Here is a 26,051-nt window from a genome sequence, read left to right on the forward strand (position 1 = left end):
TTGTCGACTAGCACAACGGCAGGAGATATTTTGTGAATTTTACAATCAGCGTATAATTGGATTAGCCCTTATGTTGTGTTCGGGTCTCCTGTGACCCGTTTCAAGTTAAAATGATATAATAACTACGCTCTAGTTTTTTTTAACGGAACAAGGCTTCATGATATCCTCCACAACAGCTATATAAACACTAAAAAAGTCAAGTCTGAACGTTTCTAAAATAAAAAGTGTATAATTTGGTGTTCGGGTCTGGGAAGACCCAGCAGAATTGTTTGGGGTGACTCGGGGTCAAATTTGACACCCCACCCCAACCCCCTTCATCCACTGTAACAATAATTTAAAACTTTTTGGGGGGAGATTGTATTCTAATATTAGTCTATTATAGTCAGATAACATAATGAGCTGTCTTCACTTTAGGAAATATAATGAGTGAATTGAATCACAGGTTTTACTTAAAGGGGACCTATCATGCAAAATGCACTTTTGTACGTCTTTTATACATGAATATGTGTCCCCGGTGTTCCAGGGAACTCACCAAGTGTCAGAAAACACAACCCTCTCTATTTTCCTCCATACCCAAATCTCTAAAAAAGGGGCTGCAACGGATCTGATACAGACTGATCCAGATTTGAACACTTCTATGACGTCACAGAAGTGGCGCTACGGCTATTGGGCCAACTCTCCACCTATCAGGGGAATGTGGGGTTGAGCCACGGCCAGCCATTGCTGCTCGAAAGCGCTGGAAACTCTGTAGTACATATGCCAGGCCTGTAAGTGGCGCTGTAGTCTGCCACAAAAGCAGCGAAGAAGACTTCCCGCGCATATGGTAACCAGGGTTACCCTTCTGTTTATTCTCCGCTGTGGCTTTTTTTCTCCCTCCCCGAGGCAAGCGTTTGCTCCCGCTGCTTTAATTCAATGCAATCCCTCCCCGTCGAGGCAAGCACTGTAATTCTCTCCGGTTAGTCCACCAGCAGATGACAAACACCCACCTCTACGCCTCTTCCAAGGAACGAGGGGACCGTGCGGCAGAGTTTCAGTTTCAGTTTCTTTCGCCGGTCAAGATGTCCGTTAAAGTTTAAATCTTCCGGACAAAATTAGAAAAGTGCCGGTCAAAGGTCTTCTTTGTTATTTATTGAGCTTTAAAACAAATGAATAACGACTCTATAGGCCTATAATAATATAATAAAACCATAGACTGTATATATAAATAAAACACGGAGGACGGAGATCTTTTTTTCTCCCCCTCTTGACTTGATCAGAGCACGGCTACCCTCTCCTGCAGGGGGGCGTGGTCTCACAGAATCAGCCCCGTAGACAGCAAACAGCACATAGAGCGAAATGAGGCATGGCTAAAATGCATGATCTGTTTGGTATTTTGAAAACAGAAACGTATAAATATACCTTATATAGGTATGGCCCTACAATATATCATTTAAATATAGCATGATAGGTCCACTTTAAATATGTGGTGTAATGTTTTTTGGGGCCATACAATTACAACAGGATTGTACGGTTTTTAATGCATAATAAGTTAGTTATCATGCAGTTAAAACAATATTGGATGATAGTCATTATTTTTGAGTGTTTTGGACTGAGATAAATCATGGGTCAAAATTGACCCGCGAACACCATGAACGGTAACAGCTTTTGAACACAACACAATGGTTAAATCAGGGGTGTCAAACTCAATTTCATTGCGGGCCACATCAGCGTTATGGTTGCACTCTAAAGGGCCGGTTGTAACTTTAAGACTATATAAATATATATAAAATAATGTATTATATTATATTACATCATTGCCTCTGCATTGGATTATTATCAGATAGGGTAATAACTTAATAATACGTCTGAAAGCAGAAGTCTGGGGCAAATAATTGCAAATAATTGCAAGTCTCTTCGGTGCGCATGTCACAAAATGAGATGCATTCTGGGACATGTAGTTTATGGGCAGCGTATTATATTCTTTGCAAGCTCTTGCGGGCCACATAAAATGAAGTTTGACACCCCTGGATTAGACTATCTATCGCCATATTAATTAGGCTAGGGATTGACCCTGGCCCCCTGATGCAAGCCCTTCAAATTGCTGTACCAAACCTGAGTGTCTGTTGTTACCTTCCCAGGAAAGGCAACTCATTTGGATCTCTGGGAGGAAAAAAACACACCCTTAATTGTTGTTTATCCCAATAGGTGCGGCCAAGAGAACAACATTTTCAGCGCCATTAAAAATAATAACACAATCAGGAATCATTCCCCAGTTAATTTTGGCATATAACAGACAGAAATGTATTTTAAGTTTGAATCAAGAAACATAGAGAGACCATTCCAAAAAGGCACATTTGGACATGCAGGTTGCAGGCAGTTGCAGGCTATATGAATCACCAATATGGGAAACAGGCCGGCAGGTTCAGACAGGCGGCGATATCAAGGCTGGAAAGTTAGAGTATACCAGTGGAAATTAACTGCTATATTTACAGGGTAAACCAGGGTAAATGAGAAACAGGTGAGTAAATGGTCACGGAAGGTCAGGTGATGGAAAATGCTGGAAACCGGTTCCCGCAGGTTAGTCTGAAATGAGAGACAGGTGAATATTTCTAAATAAAACAGGAAAATATGAATATGTTAAAAGAATAAAAGCTTGACACATTGATTTATTGAGAAGTACATATTTTGACAATGCACCATTTAAAAGCAAATAATAAAATGAAAAGTAATGCATGATAGTGTGGAGAAGTAGCATCCTTTACATTGTCCTATTGGGATGTACAAGGTATAGACAATAAAGTCCATTTGGAAATTTGGAAAAATCTAAAATCTCTCTCATTATTTCTAAAGTGTTGACTCATCCTAATACAAGGTTACTTTATGGAATAGTTCAACTTAAAAGTAAAATAAAAGTTGTGAGACACTCGTAAGGGAAAAGGAAACTGGAAGTATTTATTTAATTTGGTTTATGGTAGTAAATACACTGCATGACTAATGTAAATAAAACCTTTTTAACACCTGCTTAAACAAATCTTGTTTTTCTAACCTCCAGTGGTTTAGTTGTACACCTTTCTGCTGTGATTCTTAGGTGAACCCTAGGATACCCACTTCCGACCACACCCAAACATATCCATTTGTTGTATTATCAAAGGTAAAGCTGGCTACAGGCTACTATTTCAAAAAGGATAAAAGCACCTGCAGAAAAAATATAACATTGAGAAAATAACATACTGAATAATAAGCATGAAATGTGTTGGAAAACCCTTGCTCACCAGCCAGCACATTCAACACTTCCACGCATAAGCAACTCCCCGGCCTGTGACGTAATTTGGAGGCGGGGCTTTGTGTTTTCATGGTTTACTTGCACAATACCTCACTTCCTCAGCAGCTGCTGTGGCGAATGAGGAAAGAGGGGAGGGTGATATATCGTGGTGAACAACGAGAGAAAAAGGGGGGGAGGGAGTGACAGAGAAGCGGAACGACAGAAAGAAGAAAAAGGGTAGCTGCCTCTGGAGGAAATAATTGTGAGGGGGGCCTCATAGCGGGTGGAAGCAAGCTAGGAGGCAGGAAGCAGCGGCTCTATGGCTCAGTCGGCTGCTAACGGTGTGGACCAGGATCTGGCCAGCAAGAGGCTGCACTCAAGGTAGGACCCTGGGGGGGGGTGTACACCGGCAAACAGTGGGGGTCAGTCTTGTAGTCTGTCCTTGAATGGCTGTCAGGAGAAAGAGAAAAGACAGACAAGAGGGAGCGGCTGAAGGAACAGAAATTAGGGGGAATAATAGAGGATGCCAGCTCAGGGCTTTCTTACCAAGGAAGAGTTGGGCAGGCGGAACTTGACCGGCCAGCTTCCCCCGGTTTAAAGCTCCAGACCAGCCACAGTTGCAGCCAGAGCCCGCTTCCAAGCCTCATTCCTGGCTCGGGTCATTGAGCTGCTGTGGCTGGAATGTGCAGACTGAACGGAGCCTCATAAGATGTGGATGTTGAAGGAATATAACAAGGGGTGTATTTGTCTAGGTTGAACACATTGACAGTGCACATGGCTTTGGTTTTAAAGTGCCATGTGGGTGCAGAGCCATCATATATGTACAGTCAGGAGATCACATGCCTGAAACCTGAACATAGATGCTCATAGTAACTGTGTAGGAAGATGGATTTGTGTTGCTCAACTTGTCAGTTTCACCCCTTATTTGCATATTTGATATACATTATAACCTGCCTCACTAGCTGTGTGATAGCCTTATTTGCATGGCTTCAAACAGCTTTTAACTGTCATTCAATGGCAGTCCTAATTGAGATATATCAATATTTTGCAGATACACTGTCAGAAAAAAGAGCTTTACAAAGAATAGCATCAAAAAGCTGAACACTGATTATTTAAAATAAAAACATCAACCCTATGTATTACATCAGTGGGACATTTTGTGTCAACTCTTATCTTAGACACCACTGATCCAATTTTGGTAGAACTTCTCAGAATGATGCGCTTCTGTTTCCTTTTTTTTTTACACTTTTGAAATGATTAATGACCATAACACTGATTACCCTGTGTAAAAGGGCCTCCACACCATGTCAGTCATGTATAATGTGTCAGATGTACCACCCACAGATTATGCAAATAACTGTCTATGTTATATCTGCATGGTACAATTTTCCATAGGAAACTTTGGAGGAGAGTGCTACAAGTCAAATTAAGACAGTATGTGTTTGACTGTGAAATATACTTTCAGCAAGCACATGTTCTGCCCTGACATTTGATCTATTACTAAACTACAGACCAGACTTTGACTCCGTATTTTAGTTTTTGACATTACACACTCCCTTTATTTGAAGCCCAGACAGTGTCTGTAACAAAGAGCAGAATGCTGGGAATGTTAATGCCTGTTGAAAGTTTGAAGTGACATTCATGAACCTTTTGAAGGTTGTCTATGTCCCTGACAAACACACACCCAAACACACATACACACAAGATAAGAACGCAGAATCTCAGTGCTTGTAATGAGCCGGGTCTACCCTCTCTATTTTACAAACAGGTACATTGAATACATGACCTTTCTAACATGAGGGTAGTGGATATGTGGGTCTGTGTATGCTTGTCCATAGCTGCTAAGGAAACACAAATGAGACAACAAATGATATAATCTGCAGTCCTGTAAAATGCTTTCAACAAGAAAAAGTATTTTGTTCCAAACTCAAATGTTTTTTATTGGATAATTCAATGAAACTGGGTCAATCTATGGATAGCAACACATATATAGAAGCATTTTTCAAAGCAAACTGCTTCTATGTACTTAATTAAATCAGATTTGGTCAGATTGCTTCTTTATATAACCTGTGTTATAGCGAAGCTGTATCTCCAATTATTGTTCCCTAAATGTCATGTTATGTTGTGTTCTCTCAAGGTCCATATTATATGATAATTCTCAATTAATATCACTATTAATAAACAGGAACAAGCAAATAAGACACAACAATTCAGAAGGAGACAGCTCTGCACAAACTGAAAGAGACATGCGCTGCAAGAGGAAAAAAACATTCCTAGAGAGTTTCTCTTTGGTTTCCCTGACAACTAACCGTGGCACTCTGTAATTATGGCTGGATTACTACTCTGAGCACAGAGTTTCTTAGCTAAGCCAAGAATAATGGGGGCAGAAATGTAGATCCCTGAATATGGAATAGAAATTCATGAATTAATGAAGAGCTTCAAGAAAATGTGAGAAGAATATTTGGCTAATTTTTATTAATATATACAATATTATTCTCATACATTTCAAGAAAATAACACATGTTGTGGCTGCATATTGGAATGTTTAATATGTATTCTTATGTATATAGCCTAATAAATATACCTTTTTATCAGACTTAGATTTTTTTATCTTTTAAAATATATTGGAAGAGCTGGTGTACATTTGTAGCAGGGTGCAGCACTTGATTACAACAGGTTGTAAATGTTTTATCTAGGGCTTCGATCAATGATTATTTTCGTAACCAAACAATCTGCTTTTTGTTTTACTGATTTAGTTTATGGTCTTTATCTCTATATGCAAATATGTCTGAAAAATCCCACCATTGTTTCCGAAAGCAAAAGTTCTCAATTTCAAATGTCTTGTTTTGTCTGAATAACAGTCCAAAACCCTAATAAATTAAGTTGACAATTTAGGGCTTTAATTTAGGACTATTTTCATGACTTATTTGATAGCTTGTTTGACCTACAGTTTAAAAGCCAATTAGTATTCAGTTTGCTATTACAAAAAAACATGATGTTTTTCGCTCTAAGGACAATCCATGAAGGTATCACTGTTAAATATACACACGTTCCTTACTTTAACTACTTCCTGAAACCTGTCCAATATGTTCGTACCCCGTGCTGCCATGGCGATGGCACCCTGGGAGACTGTCTCTCATAGACCACAGGCAGGCTATTATGGGATGAGTGTCTCCCAAACTGACCAATTAGAGTGGTAATCAGAGGAGGGAGTAGCAGGCTAAACCACACAGATCCATTCTTACTCCAACCACAAAGATGACAAGAAGGAAAGTCACTGTGAAAATCCTCTCATGGAAAATAATCCTTTCCTTTGTCTTTGTCTTATTGTCTCTTGGCTTTGCCTTTTTTTTATAATTCCCATTCATTTCTCTCTCTCACTCTTGGTCTCTTTTTATTCAATCCTTCTTTCTGTCTGCCAGTTAGCCCTGTAGCTCTCAAGCAGTACTTTGAGTTTACTGACTTTGATCAAGATGAGTGATGATATATTGGCCTCTAACTTTACAGCTGCACAGCTTAAGTTATTTAAACATGTCGCCAGGCACTCCAAAGGCGACACCCTCTTCCCACAATCTGTTTTTACAATTCCAAGTTTTACAATTTGGTCGTGGTTTACAGAGGCCCCCTTCACCATCTGTTGCTTGACACTGAATCCGTATGTCTTCCTTCTCATCTTTGTCTTTCCACTTCAACAGCACCTTTGTAATTTCCTCCGTAAACGTGACTCCTTATCGCTACTGCATTGATGTCCTTTCAAGGCCTCAGCATCCACCTTCAATTGGATAGATGCTTGTTTAATATCATACTTTGTGTGAAATCTTGTTCGAGATGGAGACCAATATGCCTCGTGTATTGTATGATGCTTCCACCTCGTATTACTTCCAAAAGGCACAGCGCAAGACAGAGTCTTTGCCAATCATTAACCTTCCCAAAGTTGATTGCAAAGGAAAGCATAATCTTCTTTGTCTCTAGTACTGTCTGTGAGCTTCCTGACCACATGCTGAAACCTTGCGTGCAGCATTAGAAACTATTTGGACCTGCTCAGTGCCATCCTTTGGGGAAGCTGAAGAGAAAGTCTTGAGCCGATTGGTTAACTAAACTTCCTGTCTTCTACACCATGGAAGTAATTACTAAATTATGAACATATTCCCTTTGTTTATCTTTAGACATTGCATTGACCCTGTAACTTTCATCTCTCTGGCTAGTGCCTGCTCCACTTTCCTGTTTGCACTGAAGAGTAACCTTGGTGCAATCTACAACTTAGTGGGCCCTCCTTTGGTGACTTGTTCAGATGTGGTTATTGGAATAATCAACATCTTTGGGCCGTCTCACTGAATGTTTTTAGAGCTGGAGGTTTTTACTCGTTGTTGTTTCTATTTGAAGTCTGTTGTATTTAACGCCAAGGATATGACCGTACACATTTTACAGGACGGTGGTAACCAGGTCTATCCACTTTGCAAAGGGTGACTTTCCATTTGTTATTGCCAGCCAAACTAAAAGATGTTTAGACAATTATCCCCCTAGGGCTAGGTTGAACCAAAAACAGCAATTGTCTGTTTGTTATTGGGAAAGACAGTTTGGTCACTTCAGATCTGCCTTTGAGTGAGGGTGATGTATCGTTCTAATGGCAACAATGTGTTTTCTTGCTTCAAAAAACAGCCACAGTAGTTTTAAACATGTTAAAGCTTTTTGTTAAGTGTTAAGCTTTGACTTAAAGCCTTGTTGTCCAAGCCAGACTAATAATATCAAACCATTAAAAATAGAAGGACATTTAGGTTCCGGCAATATAACATGTATGTATAATGTACTGCAACATTTTGACTAGCATCAGAGATTCTCAACTGGTTTTTCACACCATGTTTTACATTACAACAATATACAGTATATTGTACACAAATATAAAAGTACAGTAGTTTATTTCCATGTCCCCAATGCTAAAAGATGGTATAAGTGAAAGGGCATACAAACAAAAGACCACCTGGTGAACACTTCCGTGGTGAGTAACACCTATGGTTAAGCACTTTCCATAAGATCAGAGAGGATATGTCTCTCTGCGGTATTAGCATCTGTTTTGGAGAGGTCGGCACATAAACCTATTTCACAAAGGACATTTTAATGTGCCACAGTTACAAAAGCCCAGGTGTATATAATAAATTGAATTATGGATGTTTTCTATGTAGCTGCTTTGGTTTCTGGGTCCTGGCTCACTGTCATGGCTTAATGTGGTCCATATTTAATGTTATTAGTAACACCTGTGCTTTTTCCCACTCTGACCAGTCAAAATGTCTGCTGTGAGAATGGTCACAGAGTTGTTGAGAGACACAATAATATGCCTAAAAGCAGGCAAAACATGGATGGAGGGAGAGGAATAAAATAAAAACTGTAATAATGGGGTAACCTCATAGAATAACATTTTGTAATTATAATGTATTTTTTCACATACGTCTCGATTTTCGCATTTGATAAAGGTTAGGTAGGTTTATAGCCCTTTTACCTGGTATGACTTTTCATGTCCTAGCAGGAACCACAGGTGTGCTGTCTTGACTTGCTGACTTAACTGAATGGAACAGAGCCAGTGTTAATGTTATTAGTTACTGTACACGCAGGATGTGTTCTAGTACGCATGAAGTGTAGGTCACAGCATATTGGCTGCGTAAACAACACTTAGGGTGGCATTTTGCATGGCACATTGCATGAGTAAAAGTTACCCAGTTACTGAATGAGCAATCTGCATGAACTCATTTAACCTCTTAGTTACAATGTTTAATTATTTGGAAGTGAACACAGGTAATTACGTTAAACAAGAAATTGTGTAAGTCTTGTCATAGTTGCTACATTATTTGTTATGTGATGAATCAAAATACAGCTTTGTAATATATTTACCAGAAACATAGACAAATCAGATTCTCTGCCATAGATTCCTTTATTTTCAGTAAAAGTAATTGAAGATATACCACAGTTGGAAACTTAAAGGTCCCTTACCTCCTCTTTACACAATTGTATTTGTCTTGGCTGGTGACCTATTAGTGTTACTGCCAGTGTCAGCAGATAGTTGGATTAGTCTTGGCCAATCAGTACACTCCGTAGTCTCTACCAAGGACGTGCAGCTCACTGGATTAGCAATTGTCTCTTTCCTTTCTCTCTCTCGCTCTCATTGGAGCGATGGTCAAGCTAAGCACTTTTAAACACACATTGTTGTCCCTAACTGTACTTCTGCTCTCACCCAAATTGGTTCCCTACATTACACACTTCTTCATTTCTAACTGTGGCTTGTAGTGGGAAGGCAGAACAATGGATCACAGCTGAGGACAGGTTGAAGAAGATGGAAATATAGGTTTTATTTTGTATGGGATAGTAAGTTCTGAATGACAAGAGCGCAAAGGACAACTCAAATGCAGTTGGATTAGGGCAACATGCCCTCTGTCAACTCTTGAATCAACATTTCCTTTCTAAAAAATACAGTTGTAACTGGAACTGCTATTTGGTGGAATTTTCTACAATTCCTTCCTGACTGGCTCGGCTGTCTGGGGAGAGAGTTCATCGCTGAGAACGATCTCATGGACTTAAAAAGCAGATGTGATTCTTGGCTGGTATGGTACTGTGTGTACAAAGTCTAGATGGATTGTTTCCAGGTATGCTGCAACATTGCTGACAATTTGGATTTTTACTGAGTCAGTCAGTGGACAATATGGACTTGATTCTGTAAAAACTATTAGCTGGAACTGTCCTCTCACTAAGTGTATTGCTTTAATGAACTCTAAGCTCTCTGTTAGGAGTTCCTCATTTCCCAAATGTTTTGGACATAGCCCTTTCCGTGATGGCATATGAACCTTGCCCTCTGACTGGAGCAGAGAGAGCTGTGTGTAGACTGGTCCACCGTGGACCTCGACCTAAAGCTTTGCTAAGGCCATTGCACTTGGAGCTACAGGTGTATGTGGACAGAACCCGAACCAAGAAAAAACACAGGTACTGTTTGAAACACTGGAAAGGACCAGTTCTTGGATAGCACTGTTGGTGAGCACTCTGATTCTAGATCAGAAAAAGCTGAGGCATTTTGAAAAGAAGATCATGTTTGTAATGCAAGTAAACTGTAACATTACATCCTTTTGTCATTGGAACTGCCTACCTGATGTTGGTGCCCTTTGTGAAGCAGATTAGATTAGAGGATAATCCTTGTTTAGCTTTACATTCTAGTACCGTATCTGGAATTTGGAGCTGCAACCAAATCGGCTGGTCTTTAGTTTATCCTGGATTATACAATGAATCTGGGGTGTGTGTACTCCCTGGATACAATTCACTCAGACACTCTTTGATGTCTTTTTAAGGACCCTCTGGAGAAAGCTTTAAGAAACAAACAGGATTTATGTGTTTTATTCACTACCCGATCAGGAAATGATCTATAGACACAAAGTTAACATTTATTTTACCCTCCCTGAGTCACCCAATTGATCCAACAGTTGTCATGGTAACCAAGACATTGTAGAGAACAAGGAAGTCTCTTCTTGACTTGGCTTCTGTTAGTTTTTTCTGAAAAGTGTTGCTTCTATTATGTTTGTGAAGAGTGAAGAGACATACTTGGATTGTCACATGTTGACACAGAATGACCTACATAATTTATGTACATTTTTCAATATTCACATCAACCGATGTGATTTAATGGATTCCTCAAATTTTAGAGAGCATTGAGATGTACATTTAATTTCGGCTAACAAATATAGTTCTTCAACAAATTAAGCAAAACATCTGTACATCATATATCAGACTCAAATCAAGCTGATATGTGCAGTAATGAGTAAAAAGGCAACACCTTTTCAAGGTGCTCATCCATGAGCATAAGACTCAGTTGCTAAGGCAACAGTCAATATGGTTACAAACCTTGTTGTCATGGAGATAATGGCAATTTGTTCTCATCCTGAGAAGATATTGCACTGCCACTATAAGTTCTCTCTCTGATAGTGCTCATGTGTTAACCCTGTTTCTGTCTTCCTCTCTATGTGTCTGTGTTGCTGCACCTTTTAGGATGGAGGCCTCTTGCTTGGAGTTGGCGTTGGAAGGAGAGCGGTTGTGCAAAGCTGGGGACTTTAAAGGGGGAACAGCGTTTTTTGAGGCAGCCGTGCAGGTCGGCACAGATGACCTGAAAACCCTCAGTGCCATCTACAGCCAGCTGGGCAACGCCTACTTCTACCTCAAAGAGTATGGCAAAGCCCTGGAATACCACAAACATGATCTGACTCTGGCCAGGTGAGCAATGTTTCTCTTAGTACTGTAGGTGCTACATGCTGCACAGTTCAAGTTGGACAGGTTGCAAATACTTGCAATGAGCTGGTCAGAGTTTTGTTACAATAGGTGCTTGAATAAGTGCGTGAGACAATTTACTAACCACTGTGTTCATTGAAATATAAAAAAAGGTATTTTCATCCGGTCAGATACTAGGTGGGAAATGTGCCTATAATTTGTCTGTACACAAAAATGCAATGATGGGACTTTATTTTGTAAATCATCACCCGCCAGATAGTCATAGCAGTAGTAGATAGTATTTCTTATCCATTTTTTGTTGCTTATTTAATTGACACTCATATCGCATATCTGAGAAAATATTAACAATTTGCAATGTGCTTGTTACATCGTAGACGGTAGCAGATCGTACAATGTAAAAACAAACAGATATTCGGTTGTAGCTATCTCTGAAGCCTAAATGCTATTCAATACATAAGAAATATTACATTGTGGTCGGATAATGGGTTAATAATCCAGGGGAAAAAAAAGATTTGAAGCTGGGCTATATTACTTCATTCCTGTCATTCATGCAGGAGCTCTGTTTAATTAGTAGGACAAATAGTTATTTCATGTACAGATGGTCTCAGAAAAAAAGGATTCAGTTTACCATTGCTGAAATATTATTTTTAGAATTTACGAGATGAGTGTCAGAGATTTTACTATGTTGACGTTGAGACATTTCTCAAAAAGTGAGGGGACTTTCATATAATAACACTCGACAACTACCAGCTGGATATTTAGCTTCTATGAGTAATCCGGCCCCCTGCAGTGAGTGCAGCTGGTCCTTCAGCAGGGAACTGATAAAAGACCCCGGGGAGCTTTACCTTGCTGCGTTACAGTCTCACAAGAGCCACTGGGACCGGATCCTAGGAAGTAACCAATTAAAAATGTTGGTCTTAAAACCTCCCAATTAAATCTTCTTGCAAAACCTTAATGGATATTGTTTCACTAAATCATATTAACATAGATAACTGTAGTGCTGTATCGCTCCCACCACTAAACACATGTGTTTCTTTGCTATTTTAGAACAATAGGAGACAGAATTGGAGAGGGAAAAGCCAGTGGCAACCTCGGTAACACGCTAAAAGTGTTAGCACGCTTTGATGAGGCCGTCGTGTGCTGCCAAAGACACCTGGATATTTCTCAAGAACAGGGCGACAAGGTAACGTGCACGTTTATTTTAATTATAGCATGTTCTTAAAAGTCCGGAAAGAGATGTTATACTTTCAGTTTGCTGCCTCTATTGTTTATTTGGTCCTGCAACCATGTTGGGAAAATACTGAATGTACTCTTCCAATATCAGAGTAGTACGTGATAACAAAGGCCCAACTGTAACTGCGTACATGACAGGATGTATGATTACCTGGAAGAGCGTCAGGACACACTGTTTTAGGTATATGATAGCTATGTGACAACGATTCACATGATGATTCAGCCTCTATGGAGATAGACATGTGACAAGCATGATCATTTCTGACGTGGGTTTTAGCTAATCTAAATTAAACATTGTATACTGCTTTGAACCGGTATTCCTCCATCTTGTGACTGTGTAACACCCTCGCATGTGAAGGACACTGTTCTGGGAACTAGTTGTACCATATGCTCTGTATGTGATGACTACTTCCATTCTTGCACGGATAATAAAGAAATGTATCCTGATATTGAAGCTCAAGCCGGTGACGAGTGATATTTTTAAAACAAACCACATCAGCACTGTCCTACAGATTCTTATTTCATATTTAAGATTTTTTTTTTATATCTATTTGCTAAATTGTAATACCTTCAGTTTTTCTCTGATCATTGTGAACTATATATGTGTTTTTAATTATAATGTTTAAGCATATTATTGTAATGGCCATCCATACAGTTTTAATTTTGTAATTGATATAATCACATAGCTTGATATCTGCAGAGAGAGCTTTTCAGCATTTCCTTTTTGCTCTAATCTTTCTTTTTTGTGACTATTATGTGATTGCAGGTTGGGGAGGCCAGGGCGCTGTATAACATAGGGAACGTGTTTCATGCAAAGGGAAAGCAGCAGTTATGGGGCTGTACCCAGGAACCAGGGGACCTTCCTCCTGATGTCAGAGACACACTGCAGAAGGCTACTGGCTTTTATGAGTATGTATTGTTGGGTAATGAACTTAAACAACAGGCGAATGTTTACAACAGAAAAATCTAAATCACAGTGGTAGCCTAGACTAGTGAGAGTAAATGCGTTTTATTTGTCAAAATGCAATTAATGCAGGAAACTTCAGAACATTGAGAAATACATAGTGTCAGATGTGACCTCGTGGTGGTCAGTTTGGGGGAATAATAGCATTTAGAAAAACATTGTATACTTATATTACAACCCAGTCTCACGGCATTTTGTGTTATAGTCACGCAATGTAATCTATTGATTCGTGTTCACCAACACGATTTTCCCATTTTCTTCGTGTCACACAGAACGATTTTAGAAGCAATGTATTTCTATTGGTAGTATGTTTCGTGCCTGCACCAAATAATAAGAAATTAGAAGGAAAAAAAGATTTTTAAAAAATACAGATTTCAGTATTCTGAGCCCCATTTCTTTTCCTCACGGATGGCAAAAAAAGTCAGACATTATACAATTTAAAATAAAAACAATAATCGTGGCTTGATATTGAGTAAGAAAATGTTTTTATGAACCACACAGCTTCCGGTCTTCCAAGACCCGACCGGACAAAAAGACGTGGTGCAGGCACGACACACACTACCAATAGAAATACATTGCTTTTAAAATCGTTCTGTGTGACACGAAAAAAATGGGAAAATCGTGTTGGTGAACACGAATCAATAGATTCAATTTATTTCGTGACTATAACACGAAATGCCGTGAGACTGGGTTGTATATTAAGCTATTGTCTAATGTTAACATATATAATAACATTTCCTTTAACATAATTGACATGCTGCAACTTAGTTTCTTATGTTTTACTTCTCTCTGTAGGATGAACTTGTGTTTGGTCAAAGAACTTGGAGACCGAGCTGCTCAGGGGAGGGCTTATGGTAACCTAGGCAACACCCACTACCTGCTGGGAAACTTTGTCGAAGCTATCAAGTTCCATCGTCAGGTGAGAAATTCAAGATGTTTACCAGCATCATATTTAAAGTGCACCGATAAGAGTTATCAGCCATGTTGATGTGCAGGAACAGTGACCTTGCGTTGCCAAGGGAACAGCTTAACATTGTTTTTTGACACAAGGTCATTCAACATTTTCCAAATACACAGATATAAACCCATGTTCCTGTTTTAGGTTCTTCATATTTGGTTTACTTATCAAACCCATTAACATGCTCAGTAAAATATGGTCTGGGGTGTTTTGTTGGCTTCTGTGTGTGCTCTGTGCTCTATGACGTCCTAGCCAGGGATCTCTGAGTGTCCTCCTTGAAGCCCAGGATACATTTGCAGCCAGTGGTTGACATTGTTGTGTGCACGTCTCTCATGAAACCCAGAAGCAAACAAGTGGTTACCACACAATTTGATTTACTGTTGCTTTGCGTTCAAACATGTTTGCATAGCTCAGAGGTGCAGTCAGACTACACAGCTGTTCATTTCAGTTGAAGGACTTTGCATTTGCTTCTTGTTGAGAAAGATGTTACCTGGTTTGCCCTGCACAGATTCACTCAAATATTACATGCAAAATACAAGACTCACTAACACACCGCCATTTTGAGTTCTTCTTTCATGTATTGTCATGTGTATATATAGCTAGTCCTGCTACATGGTGGGTTTTTCAGTGGACCACAATCCTCTTTTCCCTTGACCACATTGTGCAGAGATTGATGACATCTTATTGAAAAAAGAATTGAGGAAATTGGTTTCTTGGTGAATCACTCGAAGGCAGGGCTTTAAACTCTCTCGCCCCATGTTTTCTGTCACTCTCCATTGTAAACCACTTATTTTCGTATGCGAGACGCCAGGCTCTCCTCGCTTCCCCATTACAAATCTATCATTGTGCCTTGGAGAGGTTGCACTTCTTTTAAATGAAATCAGAGAAGCTGATTTGATGCAGCACTGCAGCAGCACATCTTGGACTTGTCTTATCGGCTTTGCTTGTACACAAGGCAAAGCACGGTTAAATGAGATGTATGTACCTCATAAAATGAAGAGCCAGTTTGAAATATATTTAGCTAATTTGTTTCGACTTGACATTTCTCTTCTGTCATTCACAGCGATTATCAATAGCCAAAGAATTCGGAGACAAAGCTGCAGAACGGAGAGCCTACAGTAACCTTGGCAATGCCCTGATATTCCTGGGCCAGTTCAACACAGCCACAGAATACTACAGGTGAGGAAAGTGGGGAGTCTGACATCTAGTGGAGGGAAGTTGAAGTGAACCAAATTATGCACAAAGTGAAAATGTTGATCAAGTACAAATAGAAAATGAAAAAAAAACACAATTCTGATGCATGATCAAAACACTCCCACACACCTCAAAATCTATGTTATTAATCTCAATAATTTATTTGATACCTTTTTCATCTTCAATGTTTATTTTCTCACTTTATCCGTGTGTTCCTTTTTTCTTTTTCAAAAGGAAAACTCTGCAGCTGTCCAGGCAGCTGAGGGACCAGGTGATGGAGGCTCAGGCCTGTTATAGCCTTGGGAACACCTACACTCTTTTGCAGCAGTATGAGAAGGCAATAGACTACCACCTGAAACACCTGTACATAGCCGAGGAGCTTACTGATAGGTACAATGAGCAATATACAGTATAATGCTTATAAACAGACAAGCATAAGCACAGGAGTGGCTTTTAACATATGTCTGTATGCATGTCTCATTAGAGTTGGTGAGGGCCGTGCCTGCTGGAGTCTAGGAAATGCATACGTGTCTTTCGGGAACCACAAACAAGCTCTCCACTTTGCCCGAAAGCACCTGGACATCTCTAACGAGGTGAGGCATTATTTTTTGTTTTTGCACACACAGTTATTCTAAAAACAAACAAGAGCATCAACCTAATTTTCCCCATCTGAATCTGTTTCTCTTTGTCCCTGCTCTTCATTTCTTCCTCAGATTGGAGACAGAAACGGCGAACTGACAGCCAGAATGAATGTGGAGCAGCTCATGGAGTCTCTGGGGGTCAACGAGAGCGACCTTTCACCCTCCAGTTCAGAGTTCGAGATGCAAGGTGACCCTTGAAGTCATTTTTTTCCGTTTGGAAGGAGTACAATGTCTTAGTTGATGAGCTTTAAAAGGTGTTGAAAGGCAAATGTTTCCTTCAAATGGCGCCAAACTAGCTTTTGCCCCATGTTTCAAGTCTTAATGCTAAGCTGAGCTAATTAGATGCAGCTTCATATTTAGCAGACAATTATATGAGTGCAATAATTGTACCTGCAATACGTACAAGTACATTACCTTCTAAAGCAATACTACCATTTTGACATAAGACTTTAATCTGGTTTTAAAGGGCCACTGATTTGAGAATGAATGAACATTTATTACTGTAGTAATATATGTTTTTGACTCTCCTCCAATTTTTAAGTTCTCATAAAATGATCTGGTAGGCAAGTTATTCAAGAAAGAGGGTGTGTCAGTGGAAAAAGCCTGACGCTTTGTGTGTGCTTGTATTTGTGTTTTTCGGTCAGTTAGGTTTTGCATTCACATACCAAAAATAGACCAGCTTGCACTCTGCACACTGTGGTTAAGCACAGCTGTCTCACCCATCTCACAGATATAGGATCAGAAAATAACAGCCATTGAGCTCAAGGAAATTGTTTATATCAGGAATTTCAAATGTAAAAACTTGACTGAGGGGTTTAGTAAATTGGCAACTATAAGAAACTCCAAAAACCTATGATAACAGATGTTCAAACAACATACACTAGTATTTAGATTCTGGTCTTTTAAGTTCATATTTAATATGTGGGCTTGAGTAAGCTAACTGGAGTACTGTCTGTGTACATATGGTGGCCATTTAGACGTAAAAACCAAATTAAGGTGAGTGCAGACATAACACAGACACCTTTTGGTCTCTAATGTCTGAACTGAGGCTAAATGTGAGAGAAAGCGATGGGTGTGTACACATTTTTGGTGTAAGAAGAACATTCCTGACCTAACCCCCAGTCTCAGGAAGATGTTTTCTTGATTCTCAAGCAGTCTGTTGTCAACACTATCCTCACATAATAACATGGATTCATTATTACTATTACAATAGATTCCCTCCAACTTGCATGATTGAAATGCACAAAATGAATTAATGAACTGTATAATCTTTATCTGTACGTCAGCCTGGCTTTTGTGTGATGTTTGCTTTCATGAGTGAACCCTCCTCCGGGGCGAAACTCACACCCGTGTCCTACATTTCCCTGTCTGGCGCGGTGCTGGCAAACAGACTCTTATTCAACCAAGCAAAACTGAGTCCAATGAACTCAACAGATTGTTTGGTTTGTCTGCCTAAAACCTCATTATCCTTTCTGAACATCATGGGACTAGTGCTGCCATGATAAAAGACAAAGAGCGCCTTGCATCCGTGATTTCATTGAAGACTTCAGAGTTTCTACAGCTGTGAGACAAGTTATTTTAATGCTATGTAATACGCTATGTTTATTTTTCCTATGCATTTTGTCTGTAGGAGCAAGACCCAAATTCACCAAAAGGAACAGCATGGACAGTGTGGAGCTGTGGAAGTACTCTTCAGATAAGGTGATGTATCGCTCACATTTCACTCCAGAGAGAGAATCGGGGCCCACACACACACACCTCTCCCCAAAGAGTGATCGAAGCAGCTCTAACAATATGTTCTTGTGCTGCAGAATGGTGAGAACCAAGACTTGGAAAGTATACCCGCGAGATCCAAGAGTCAGCTGTCGCAGCCAGGCAAGAGAAAAGGCTATCCTGACAGCCAGTCATCAGATGAAAGGCTGTGGTTGGACTCTCCCGTAGACACTGATGACATCACAGTGCAAGTCCCGCCTCCAGTGGCAGTGAGTAACTGGAGCTTTATTTTCTAATGTGCTTCCTATTTGGACCCAAGTGTGTTCTTTGTGGTGTTTCCAGTCGTTGTGCATAGATAAGCTAACTTGACTGGTAGCTGTCTCTAAATTCAATCCAAAATGTCAAACTATTTCTGAATTTTTTGTTTAAAATCTATTTTTGGCTTTAGCAATATCTCTTTTTTTTTTAACACACTAGTTTTGTTATTATTATCTTATTATATCACAATCAGAATACCGTCATACTACCTTCTTATCTGTACTGTAAAAAGTTTTTTTGCATATTGTCAAATAATTTGAAACAGATATAATCATGATAATGAAATGTAAGGTTTGAGCTTTCCTCATAACACTGAGACCAGGTTCCAATATTATCACAACTCAAGTACTTCTCATTTTTAGGACTTTGAATTTTGAGTCAGTGTTTGAAAAGACTGCTGATCTCTACATTCTATTTCATGTCGCAGAGTATTAAGCAGCCCACCACAATTGTGTGATAACAACCCCAGTTAATATTTGCCATGAATGTAAGATATGCTAGTCTTTTAATTCACTCACAGCAACCCTGAGAGCCCACCTGAGAAAATAGGTTTGAATCTTTCTCCTAGAAAGCATCACAGGGATTTAAAATGCTGACTGCTGAATTCTCCTAACTACTTTGTCCCTTTTTGTCTGTTCAGTCCATCCCCTGTCAAAATGTCTTCAGGGCTTCTGCTTTAAAGAGAAAATGAGAGGAATTAGAGAGATTACATTAGGCACATTTCTCTTGATTTCCCAGGAGGTTTTGTTAGGAGTCAGATACAGTATAAAAGGTTTCCTCTCATTAAATGCCAACAGTCGTCCACTTTATGTGAACTAGTTTCTTAATGAATAAACCTTTTCACAGCTGTTGTATCCTTTAAAGTTCTGTCCCCCCACGGCACCTAATCATGCATTGCTTCTGTGACAATGTTAATTGTTGTTATCAGCAAGCTCACATGCTAAATAAGAGCGGAAATTACTGGGCTGCATGATGATAGATGATCACGAGGGACTAGAGAGCTAAATGGTGGTAATCCTAATGACACTAAAGCGTACCCTTTTTCAACTATGTCAATCTTTTGAAGCCAGCTGTATGTCGGTGCAGTTGGGCCACTCTTTCCTAAAGCTAGAACTTGTGATTTCTTTAAGAAAACATTGTCAGGGAAAGTTGGAATTGATATATTGCACCAATGATTTGGAACCATCAAATCATTTTTCACAGTTCACGTTCTAGCCTTGTAACTTCTTATGAACCAGTTGAACTCATGTTAGGGTGCAACAACCCTAAACATCTTATTGGTAAACAAAGGTATGCTGGTTTGCATGAAACCAACTCTGGGAAAGGTTCTTAAATATGCAGTGAATGGCAACATGCATGATATTATGCTTTAAGACAAAAAGTTGCGTGTGTAAGGCAAAAAGTCAGCAAACTCACCTGTTGAAAAAAGCATTACAAAGTACCGCTACAATAGGTAATACTTTTAATTGGTTGACTGCTTGAGCAGGTGATTGGGAGAGCAAGCGATCATGTGATAAAGGGTTTTAAGTTTAATTTATTTTTAAATCTGTAATAGATAAAATATGAAAGTATAAGGTTAGAAGGCACAATTAGGATATCAAGTCGAAAAAACTGTCTTTGTCTTTTACTCTCCTTTCACACACTCACTCCCCCTCACACTTCTCTCTCTCGCTTTCTACCTTTTTTCTCTCTCTCACACTCTCTCACCATCACATGTTCCTTTCTCTCTTGTTCTGCCCCTTTGGCCTACTTGATTAATTGGACAACACAGAGAGGGAAGTGAGGAGATCCACACACAGAGCATGGGGCCAAGGACAGAAACTGCTATAAATCACAGCTGACTAATGTGCAACGAGAAAATAACTCCATGAAGAATTCTTTTTGAGATATCCTCGGTTATGAATGGTTTCCTATAGAAACCACTAAAGTGCTGACATTGGTAGCTCTTGTCATTTGGAGGTTGTTGATCTCTGCAGGCTGCCACTGTTGGCATGCAATTTACTCATGACTGTACCCCTGCACCCATCTTTCCACCCGCTCACTCCCCTCATCCCATTTGTTCCCCGACCAGCTCTCCCCCCCTCTGCTGATAATGTGACCTTGATCACAGAGCTGCTACCCTCCCCACACAGCGTCAACCCCCCCGCTTCTCATAATGAGTTGTTTTCCCACAGTGGGCGAAACGGGACAAAAATGCCCGGCAGCATAGCCACAGAGAGTGAGAGGGAGTGAGACAGGAGAAGAGAGATAGACAGAGAGTGGATGGCAGGGGCTGGAATAGAGGGATACAGGAGGAGAGGAAATTAGAGGGAGGGCGTCGAGTACAGCGGGGGAGCAAAAAGAGAGAGAGTAAAGTGGTGGGTAAAAGTAGGGGAGAAGGAGGTGTGAGCCAGGCGTGTGGACGGAGCGAGGGGGAAAGGGAGCATATGAGAAAGAGCCATAGATAAAGGACAAAGAAGAAGTGCTGCTGGTAAGATATTTCATCCATGTTTTACCGCTTGAATAACTCTATAGTGCAAGGAAAGCTCCAGGTTATTATCTTCATTTTCCTTTAGGTTCTTTAAACAAGTACCTGTTTGTTTTTCCTCAACGCATAGACATTTTGCTCTACTTTCAGGTAGTTTGTGCAATGGGGATTTATTTCAGTTCTGTTTTGTCTGAAGCATAGTCTGGTTTTACAATACAAGCATCAGTAGCAGAGGAAATAGTAATAGAGTTGAGTCAAATAAATGGCTAGTCGACCCTGACCTACTTCACATGTTGCTGTAACTGTTTTAACTGTATCCACTTCTTAGTGTTAAAGGTGTCGTATGTTAGACCAGATGGTACAATAAGTAACTGTGAATATTGTTAGGGGTAGAGTAAAGAAGTTTAGCCTTCTTTTTGAAGTTGTATTTTAAGTGTATGTTGATGACTAATTAATACGTGCTTTATTGTGCTGCAATTTAAGCATAGGTCGTGTTGGCCACAACCTTTGGAGATGTAATCCTTGCTTTGAGATTCATGGTTTCAAAGTTCTTCATTTTCTCAGATTTGAAGCTTTAGGGATTTAGAAACTATTTAATTATTTGTGTAGTTTAGTTTTCTGTTGAACGTCGAAACACAAGAAGACTCTTTGCTATTTTTTCAGATTTGAGGGGGGGGGGGGGGGGTTTACTCTGCGGGGTTATCCAGATTTCTTCCTAAACCCCATTTTGGAACAGACCCCAGGCATTTCTAAGCAGAGCTCTTAAAGTTGTGAGGATAAGATAGAGGAAATCAGACTTCTCTGTACTTTAAGTTTATTATTTAAAAAAAATACATATGAACGTTTTTTTTACATTATATTGTTTTCATGTTATCTGACAATTAAATGAGTCCGCAGTGTAAGGATCTTTTTAAACAGCTAGCAGAAATGTTCATTTTTGCTCTTTTATTTAGTAAAACTAATGTCATTGCTGCTGTCCAGTAGATTTCTCCTCATTCAGTATCGTAAACATCTCAGTCGGACTGCCCGTATGTTTCTGTAGCGCTGGTCAAACATAATACATTCCACATCTGCTCTGTAGGCTCAGTGTATTTGTAGCTAAACACAGTTTCATGCGTAATGTTATCCACTTCAGTTGCAAAGCTTAAACACACAGTCAGACTGTGACACTCAAGGGAGCGTCTTTCAGAGAGCAGCTCTGCGAGACATGACTAGCCGCGAGGAAGTCATATTTATTCCGTCAGTCAGTGATTGAATTATTGATCAGCTGATTGATTTGAGCTGTATGCTCATTTCCAGAGCTGCTAGCAGAATCTTAAACCAATGACTACTTAGTTACCTAGTCACGTTTGTTTTATTAGACCAAGATCAAACTATACAAACCAGAGAATTAAACAAACAGTACAAATATAACAAAGACACTTCTGTACATACATTATGTTACCTTTATATTCTATCCCATTAAAGTTATAACATGATCAGCGGCTTCATCTATATCTGTTGCAATGATCATCTGCTCTTACAAGGCACCACTATGTGGGCCATTTAACTTTAATACAAATGGGATGTTTATTTTTACATGACATTTTATTACATTGTAACCCCTTCAGTATCTGGGCCAAGGTATTCTCACCAGGAATGCCATCCCATGTGAGTTCTTCACATTTATTTCTATTTCACATGCCGGCCACCTTAAAAATCCTCTCCCTCACGCCACTCCTGTCACCGAGTTGAATCATCTACAGATCGCACTTCTCTGATCTAGGTAACGGTTCAGCATAACTGTAGTAAAATAATGTAAATCACATCTTCTTCCTCAGAAGCTGGGCCGGGACCCCTCAGATGAAGACTGCTTCTTTGATCTCCTCAGCAAGTTCCAAAGCAGCCGCATGGATGACCAGCGCTGCCATTTTGATGAGCCTGAGAACGGAGAGAATGGAGAAGACGCTGCCAACTCCGTGGCATCCCTGAATGAGATGAGAGGTCAGTTAAAGAAAGCGTTTGCATACCTGCTTTATATTTTTAAGAATGAATGACCTCTTGTTTAATAACTGTTCTCTTTCTCTTGTTCTCCTAGATCCGTCATTCACCACCTCCCCACAGACGGAGGAGCTGTTCGATTTGATTGCTAACTCCCAGAGCCGCCGGCTAGATGACCAGCGGGTTAATGTTGGTAACCTCCCAGGCCTGAGGATTACCCATAACAACCTGGGGCACCTTGTGGGTGAGGGAGATCATCAAGAACCAAGCGATGACTTCTTCAACATGCTCATCAAGTGCCAGGTAAGGCCACAATTCACACATGACTAGAACTCAAAGGTAAATCCCCATAGATCAGGGATGTCCACACTTTTTTCACCGAGGGCCACATACAGAAAAATATACGAAGGGCTGGGCCACTCCCTAGGGGTGAGGTATATTGCCTCTTAAGTTCAGTTATAAGTTGGAAAAATCAATCCAATGTAGGTACATTTTTCTTGATACGGGAAATGATGTAAGTCTACATCACAGCTCTCCATAGGATTTCATTTATTTTGTTAGCAGCTCATTCCTTAAAACAGAAGCTTGTTAAGATTGCTTATAATACGAGGAAATATCAAGGGTATATTTCAAGGTTGTTATGTATATTTGTTATTGGGATTTTTTATTATCAACTTAGATTTGTTAGAACATGTTTTCAACTTTAATGGACTGAATTTATTTGAAAATTGGGCTTATTAACACATGAATACTGTGTAATATATTTAAACATATATATTTAAGAAGTACAATATAAGACAAGCAGAAGTTTATACTTTTTTAATTTTCTGTGGGCCGATTCAAAATGGTTCGCGGGCTGTAGTTTGGACACCCCTGCCATAGATCCTTAGTTATAAGTATTATGAATCCGTAAGATTGCTGTATGGGGAATAGAAGAGGTTGCCAATATAATTAGCTTTAATTAAACCCCATTGTGTCACACTTGCTTTAACACTCCAATATTTTCCTGTAGTCCTCCAGGATTGATGATCAGCGCTGCTCCCCACCAGAAGGAGGCCCCCACGCCCCCACAGTGCCTGATGAAGACTTCTTCAGTCTAATCCAGAGGGTGCAGGCCAAGCGTATGGACGAGCAGCGCGTCCATCTGCCTTCAGACGACCAGGACGACCCCCCGTCTCCTGACCCGGAGCCCCCTGGTGGTTTTCCCAGCTAGGACTTGTTGAATAATGCTGCAATACTTCCTGTCAAAGAAAGCAGAAGAAATGAAAGAGGGATGAGGCAACATTTAAAGACGGCACTGAAGGGTGAACTAACAAGATTTTTTTAGTAACAAGACAAATTTCATGTGCAATAGTTGGTGCCCTGTCAAATGTTGCTCGATGTATTATGTTCTAAATGTGTGTGGTAATATAACGGGGAAACAAGCAGAGTTTAAGCTCGCTGGGGTAACATGAAACAGATATGTACTCAATCTAATGCCTTAATCAGCATTTTCTTTCAGACTCAAGATTGTATTCCCTGGTGTCAGATGTGTTTTGTAGAAGCACGCGATGGGCATACAGAGTTAATGTGGAGACCTACAGCTGTGGTGGTTGGAATCACAAAGATTCAATGATAGGAAAACAGTTGATAAGAACATCAGAGATATGACTGGTTTTATAAAGACATAATATTGTCACTTTTTCAGCAAAATATATCTATTCAGTCGACTCTGATCAATAATGTTTTTATCATTCAATCTCTGTGGTTCCCACTGCTCACAGAAATGGGTGTTATTTGTGCAGTAACAGTATTAGAGGATCGTCATCTAGTGTCAAATAAACTGCTCTGGTCAGTTGAAACATTCCACTCATTGATAACCATGCTTAATTATTTGTTTTTTAGACACACCTTTTTTTTCTTCTAAATTTCTAAAAGTGTTATTTATGTGCATTTCTGCATTTATAAAAATGCATCTCTTCACACAGTAACCAAGGTGACTGAGCAAACAATTCGAAGCTTCTTTTATAGATTGGAGAATAGAGTTTGATTCTGTCTCCAAGTACATGTTTGCGCTTATTTTCGCCTGTAATGTTATCTGCTGGCCATGACATTCTCAACTTCTGATAGCATACTACTGCTTACTGCCATTATTATTATTATGACCTAACATAGGAATAGAAGCAGACGAATGTGTCATACTTTGATGAGTCTAATACCATGAACAATGTTAAAACACTAATTCTAGTTTATGCTGCCGATTTGCTGCCTCCCTGTGGTCAAAACCTTGTACTACCTCTGTGATACAGAGCACCATCTGTTGGCGATAAAAGGCGTTCCATATTCTTAAATATTTTTAGGACAACATTATTATAGTAATATTGTGATAAAGTACAAGTATGACCACACTGAGGAACGTTCCCTTTGGTGTGGGCCCAAAATGTTTTCAACTTTTAACTTAAATTTGGAGATTTTTGCAATTATTTTCATTAAGAATACAGTGTTTTGTGTCAGGTCAGTGGACATTTCTATCCCTTTGTTGCCATAAAAAACTTAAAAATCAGCAAAAGGTACAAACTGCCGTGAGACATTTTTAATCGGCTGAGGGTTTGAAACCTTTTGCTGTACAGAGCATCTGTATAATGGTACTGTAAGAACAGTTTTTGACCTTACCTATGGGCTAGCTTTCTATTCAAAAGTAGTGCATACCTCATTTTTGTACCTCAAAGCTCATGAACCTTAGAGATTTAAGTGCTGAACTAGGATGTATCATGTTCCAGGGTCATAGTGGTTTGATTCATCTATCTTTGATAAATAACGCATTGGGAGTTAATATTTAATGTTTTTTTGTGAATTAACATTTCTAGAAAGTACCTGGTATGCTTCTATTTGTCTTTGCCATAACTTGTACATATAAATATATTTTGTATTTATGTTCCATATGAGGACATGCATATGTCCCCTCATGCTTTTAATAAAATGTTTCAGATGTTTAAATGACCTTTTTTCATGTAGTGCTAGCAAACTAATGATTATCAAAGCTTTTGTAAAGTTTTCATACATCAATTCATCTTTTGATGCTATGGGAAATTAAATGAGCAACAATA

At 39.5% G+C, this 26,051-nt stretch overlaps 1 protein-coding gene across 1 annotated transcript; it reads left to right on the forward strand.

The window, feature by feature from the left end:
• Positions 1 to 3,436: 3,436 nt before the first annotated feature.
• Positions 3,437 to 25,941, forward strand: gpsm1b (G protein signaling modulator 1b). The gene is made up of 14 exons (XM_034122965.1): positions 3,437 to 3,622; positions 11,261 to 11,482; positions 12,545 to 12,680; positions 13,497 to 13,639; positions 14,490 to 14,613; positions 15,716 to 15,831; positions 16,081 to 16,236; positions 16,331 to 16,439; positions 16,560 to 16,674; positions 18,118 to 18,188; positions 18,299 to 18,469; positions 22,806 to 22,968; positions 23,063 to 23,268; positions 23,978 to 25,941. The coding sequence occupies exons 1-14, from the start codon at positions 3,561 to 3,563 to the stop codon at positions 24,176 to 24,178; spliced, it is 1,995 nt and encodes a 664-aa protein (XP_033978856.1). The 5' UTR covers positions 3,437 to 3,560; the 3' UTR covers positions 24,179 to 25,941.
• The last annotated feature ends 110 nt before the right edge of the window (positions 25,942 to 26,051 follow it).

This window comes from Trematomus bernacchii, unplaced genomic scaffold (genome assembly GCF_902827165.1).
Source record: "Trematomus bernacchii unplaced genomic scaffold, fTreBer1.1, whole genome shotgun sequence".
Taxonomy (NCBI): Eukaryota; Metazoa; Chordata; class Actinopteri; order Perciformes; family Nototheniidae; genus Trematomus; species Trematomus bernacchii.

Excerpts from the sequence above, each read along its gene's own strand:
- gpsm1b (XM_034122965.1), top strand. The coding sequence starts at position 3,561 with ATGGCTCAGTCGGCTGCTAACGGTGTGGACCAGGATCTGGCCAGCAAG. Across the intron at positions 16,237-16,330 it reads GCCGAGGAGCTTACTGATAG|AGTTGGTGAGGGCCGTGCCT; the intron begins GTACAATGAGCA and ends ATGTCTCATTAG. Across the intron at positions 16,440-16,559 it reads ACCTGGACATCTCTAACGAG|ATTGGAGACAGAAACGGCGA; the intron begins GTGAGGCATTAT and ends TTTCTTCCTCAG.